This window comes from Rutilus rutilus (assembly GCF_951802725.1).
Source record: "Rutilus rutilus genome assembly, chromosome: 19".
Taxonomy (NCBI): domain Eukaryota; kingdom Metazoa; phylum Chordata; class Actinopteri; order Cypriniformes; family Leuciscidae; genus Rutilus; species Rutilus rutilus.
In genome coordinates, this window is record NC_140232.1 from 23,264,490 (window position 1) to 23,270,489 (window position 6,000).

General features: G+C 40.0%; 1 protein-coding gene across 1 annotated transcript in view; it reads left to right on the forward strand.

Moving 5' to 3' along the window:
* The window catches only part of magixa (MAGI family member, X-linked a), a 41,527-nt gene extending 38,433 nt beyond the window's left edge, over window positions 1–3,094 (forward strand). Inside the window, 4 exon segments of the mRNA XM_084389671.1 lie at window positions 168–311; window positions 487–625; window positions 2,228–2,952; window positions 2,955–3,094. Of these exon segments, the coding sequence (XP_084245797.1) occupies window positions 168–311; window positions 487–625; window positions 2,228–2,952; window positions 2,955–2,984 (1,038 nt within the window). The 3' untranslated portion in view covers window positions 2,985–3,094.
* Window positions 3,095–6,000: the final 2,906 nt, after the last annotated feature.

Sequence of the window (6,000 nt, forward strand, 5' to 3'; positions counted from 1 at the left end):
TAAATATTTATTTTTTCTAAATAAATGAGGTCTGCATAATACTTATAGCTGAATTAGCATGCTCTTTGAAATAGTTGGAGCATCTTAGCATGTTATCTAAACTCTCCAAAAGTATTTCACACCCCACACCCTGAAATGTCTCTCTCTCTCTCTCTCTCTCTCTGCAGGATTCACAATTTTACAGCGTTGATCTTGAAAGGGGCCCAACAGGGTTTGGCTTTAGTTTGCGAGGTGGAAGCGAGTATAACATGGGTCTGTATGTACTTGGTCTGATGGAGGGCGGACCGGCCTCACGCAGTCAGAAAATTCAGGTGAACTGCTCTTCGATTATAAATCAAGTAAATACAACATTTTAATTGATGCTGTCAGGGATGTTTGAAAGTGCTAAGAGTCATTTTGTTAAGATAATGCTGAGGCATGCTGGGTTTAGGTGCTGTTGTTGACATTACGCTGAGTCACAGAGGGTTTTGCTGACTTGTGTTGCAGGTGAGTGATCAGCTGGTGGAGATTAATGGAGACAGCACAGCCGGGATGACACACAGCCAGGCCGTGGAGCAGATCCGAAAGGGAGGAGCATGGATACACCTCGTACTGAAGAAAGGCAACGGATATGTACCGGATTATGGTGAGGGGGGACAAGGGTAGGAATAGAGGGTTCAAATAATGTATCTTATGATCAGAGTAATGTTTGAAAGATGGCCAATGTATTTTACAAGAGTTCTGCTTCCCTCTGATTGTTAACAGGTTTACATCTGTAGATCAGATTCTTCTAGTCAAGACCATGGGTGGGTAAGAGGATATTTGGAGATTGTGTGTTGAAATGTTACAACTGTCCATGAAAACTTAGTGGAGAAAAACAAGGTGATAGACATTCAGGGTTTTACAAAAAAAACATTGGGTATATAAGCCCCAGATGCCCGTCCTCTTGTGCCACCCATGGTCTGGACTGAAGCTTCTTTCCTTTCCTGCACTTTTTGCAACTCTGCATTGGATTTTTCCTCATTATTTACTGCTTTCTCTTTCTCTCTTTCGCTACTTTATACTTTTGCTCTCTTTCTTTCTCTTGAACTCTCCTCCAGTGGAGCTTTCCAGCTTATCTCTTTGTATGACTAACTCCAAGCAGGGCGAGCCTTGCTTCTATGTCATCGGCCGGACAGAAAACATGCGGTTGGTAACCGTTCCTGTTGGTTGTCTTTTTGTCTTTCTTTATGTTCATCATCTCGCAGTTCTCATATTGCTTTCCACATTCAGTTTTTTCTGTTTCCTATAACTAGAGATGTCATGTTATTAAATATTAAATATATAATACTATTATTATATATTTAACAGTGTGTGTGTGTGATATATGTTCAAAAGCGTGGGGTCGATAAGATTTTTTTGTTTTGGAAGAAGTCTCTTTCGCTTACCAAGGCTGCATTTATTGTATACAGTGAACATAGTAATATTGTGAAATATTATCACAATTTTACAATAACAGTTTTCTACTTTGATATTTTAAAATGGAATTTATTCCTATGATGGCAAAGATTTTTCTGGAATAATATTTAATTTAATTCTTAATATGTTTGAGGAAACCATTGACAGTAACATGTCTTTACTATCACTTTTACACAAATTTAATGCTTTCTTGCTGAACAAGAGTAATCATTTCTTCTTCTTTTTTTAAACTTACTGACCCCAAACTTATTTAAGTGTTTATAATAAAAAATAAATAATTCAAATTATTATTATTATTGGAAGTTTATTCAAAATTCACAGCAAATTCATTTTGCTGTAACTGCTTTTCCATTAAATTGTGGCCTTAAATAAAGAAATATCAGTGCATTGCAAAGATTCCCAAGTTCTTCCATATTGTATATTGATTTGACATACCCATAAAGAATAACCATACAATAATAATAATGTTTTTAATAATCAATTTTTCAAAATGCTGATTGCTGATGCTGTGTTTCACTGGCATAATGTAGTTTATTCAAGCATTCAGAAAGACAGAAAACCATTTCTCACCCGCCAACTCCATCACATCCCTTTACTCAAGTTAAAATTGCAGGCAGTAACCCCTTACTGATCTCAGAACAGTCATTGGTGCATCACATGGTTGCGTTCTCTTTCATCCACCCATTCCTCCATCATCAAACCCTTATCTGATACCTCCTTTTGTAGTTTTACATGAAGATTGGCTGATAGTGTTTTATCATTCAACTCTCTTTCTCCTTCTCTATCTCAGACCGTGAATCTGGAGTTGTTTCCCCCTCCTCCCTCTTCTCCGAGGAGCCGCGTGTGGCAGCAGTAGATCGCTCTCCTCCGAGGAGCAGCAGATGGGTGGATGATAGTGGACGAGAGAGGAGAGAGAGGAGGGGGAAGGGAAGGAGGGAATCAGAGGGAAGGAGCAGAGGAAGAGGAGCGGAGGAGGGCAAGCGGGGCCAGGCGGAGGATGTTAGCACGGCCGGAAGAAGAAGAGAGCAACAGATGCGTTCGAGGAGTTTACCTGGCACGTTGAGGGGTCGAGAGGGCCCGCGGAGAGAAGAGGAGGAGGAGGAGGAGGAGGACGGCGGCACACGGGGGGAAAGGAAGGGAGAGGGGGAACGACGACGGGGAAGGCAGAAAAGCAAGAGCATGGGGGAGAGAAGACAAAAAGTGAAGGATGTTAGTTCAGAGAGAGAGAACGGCCTCCCTGAGAGGGAGAAAGGGAGTGTCAGAAGAGAAAAGAGGGATAACAACGGAACCAGCACAACGGAGGTCACACCGCGCGCACCTTTCTCCTTCCTCATGCCTTTGGACAATGACGATGATGGGTCAGGTGCAGAATCGGCTCATAGCATCTCTGAAGTCAGCATCGCATTCTCCACTCAGTGGCCTCTACAGGGCCCTGGATCTTCGACAACACCTCCGGGACCCTGGCTAGTCCCCAGCCCTCACAAACTCTCTCAGGTTTTAGAGGGGAAAAGAATAAGAGCCAGAATAAGGGAGGACTGTGGTCCTAATGCTAAATCCCTTAAAAGGATAGTTCACCTAAAAACTCGCCCTCATGTTGTTCCAATCCTGTATGATTTTCTTTCTTTGAGGAGAAATTTGAACTGGTTGCTCTTTTCCACTTGAATGAATAGGAACTGAAGCTAAAAAAAAGATGCAAAACCACCAAAAAATCGTTCATAGAACTTTTGTATTATATTCCAAGTCTACTGAAGTCATACAGTATTGTAGAGTTAACTAAAGTTATCATGAGCATTGTAATGTTTGAAGCGGATGTCATAACAATAGACGGAAGATTTTTAAACAAGCGGTTCATTTATAAATCCGTAAGATGGAAATGTGGAAATACAAACCGGAAGAAAGAACACAACGAGGGCAGCGCTGAAAAGGGGCGGGGCTACATGTATATAAATGTTTAATAATCATTCTAATTCTATGAGAATAGTGGAGTTCACACCACAACTATAATGATTATGACACTACTGTTGGAATCAATCTCACAATGTTTTTTTTCCAGCTGATAAACGCTAAAAAACACTGGCAGCCAATCATAATCCATCGTGCTTTAAAGAACCTGACAGGCGACTTAACTGCAACGTGTGCTTATAATAAACAATGTTATCGTCAGTTGGTGCGGATGCCAATATAGTTATCGTTCTTGGTGTGAGCGGGCCTTAAGCCTTCGCAGTTTTCCTTCGAGCCCACACTTTTGTGACGTGATGCCGCTTTGACTGTCGGGTAGAAGACTGCTGTGGAGCTGGTACAGCCAAATTTAGTTTTCGTGAATCGAATCGACTGATTCATTAAAAAAATCAGACTCAAAAGAACAATTTGTTAATGAATTAGACATCGCTACTTAACCCTTTTCGCATGAAGACAGCTAGGGCAGATTTCAGTGAATAGAGATGCAGGCAAAATCCAGTCATTTCAATAGGAATCCCCGTGATCAGGAATTCTGCGTAAGGGCGAAAGATTTCCTCTCACAGATTTCGCATTTGGTTCAGTTGGTCATGAAGACTCGTCGAGTAACTTCTGTGTGAGCGGTGCTTCATACATCGCTACACTATTGACAGTAGACAAAAGAATCTTTTTTGTCTATGGAATTTCGCCAATGTGACCACATCTTAAAAACTGAGATTTTGGTTGTTTTTCACACAAATCATATTGACTTTTAATATAGTAACATAATATAGTTCTCAAGTCATATGAACCACTTTTGTGATACTTTCATGGTGCTTTTGCATCCTTTTTAGCTCGTCTTCAAAATTTCTCTTTTGTGTTTCATGGAAGAAATAGTCATACCTGTTTGAAACAACATGAGCGTTAGTAAATGCTGACAGATTTTTACTTGTTTGGGGGAGGGGGTAAACTATCCCTTTAAATCTCTCTTCTCTTTTCTCTCTCTCTCACACACACCCATACACTCTCACACATACAGCCTCTCCAGCTCTGTCTCTATATGTGGTTTTCAGAACACCACCACCATCATATCAGTTCCTCTTCCGTCTCAAATCCATATCTATATGGTCCTGTGTGTGTTGTATTGGTATCGTCCAGATACCAGAGAGGTCTCCATCCAGGCCGATCAAGACTTGATTTTATCGCCATCTAGTGGCCAAGGAGAGAAAATTAGCAAATGCTGCCATTACGTTGTGGCTAGCGTGACAGTAACCGCAAGGTCAGTTAGTATGCATCTATGATTCATGGTGTCCTTCTTCATAGCATGTCTTTTTCATATCATTTGACATTTTTATTTAGCATATTTTCCATTTATTTTCATAAAAATACAACAAAAATTCTATTATATAAAAAAGAAGATTTATTTAAAACATGGTTGCTCAGTCATGCCCCTGAAGAGCTACACTTCTGAAAGTAAGCTAGATTGAAAAGAGATCTTCAGGACCAGGACTAGCACCCTCAATTTAAGAGATTTTATTAGCTGCTTGCTGTTTGTGACTGGACTATAACCCCTCCCCTGCTGTGTGCGCAGTGGTCTTGCTGTTGAAAGAGGGGGGGGGGGGAAGGAAGATAACAGAACTAAAGTTTTATTATAAGGCCAGTGAGCCGTATCAAACCTCTCCAGGTGCCTTCTGCTTCTTTAGCCAGTGTTTACCAAAAAAAAAAGAAACAAATACAAGTAAAAGAACAAGACGTAGCATAGTAGAAAGTGTGCAACACAATACTGTTCTGCCTCTTTAACATCTATATCTTTGCAAGACTTGGTTCACGAGTCGAGGAAAATATTCTGCACACGCTCTGCGAAACTTCAGCTAAGTGAGTCAAAGTGAAAGAGAGCCATTACAAGTGCCTCATGCGATATTCCTTTATACAAGACATAGAATTCCCTCAAGCTCAAAATCAGGACCCAATTTTTTTTTTCCCATTGTGATACTTTTTGCGTTTGTATGCTTTCTGATTCAATTTTTCAGACCCATTTCATTGGCCTCGACATTTCAGAAAAATTATGGGAAAAAAGAAAAGAAAACGAAGGCCTGATTGGTCCTAATTCCCGAGCCCTCCACCAATCAGCATCCAGCATCATGCGGAATCTTCATTTCAGGAGACAAAAAGAAAAAAAAAAAAGAAGAAGAAAAAAAAAAGGGCATTTTGATACAGGTCTTCTATGCATTTTGTAAGACTTACTGATCAAAAATTGCGGTAGGAATTTTTCTACCTAAGATATGAGATTCGTAATTTTGTGTACTGTTAAAATACACAGGCTGGTGAATCGAAACCGAAAATTTAAGGGAGATCCGGTGATAATCAGACATGCTGTACCACCAGCTTATGCATTGATCTTTACCTCAGAACTGTCTGAGCAATAAGTGCTATCTCTTTCTGTTCAGTGTCATACCAAGCAAAGCTAGGCAAGCTCATCGAAAAAGCTGAGTGATAGAAATATGCACGGTAAAATCATCTATGATAAATTAATTCGAATGAAATGCATCCCTATAGACATGCATTTTGGTATTTTAAAATAATATAGTATTTTATCAAATAGATTTTAATTTAAGTATTCCAAAAGTT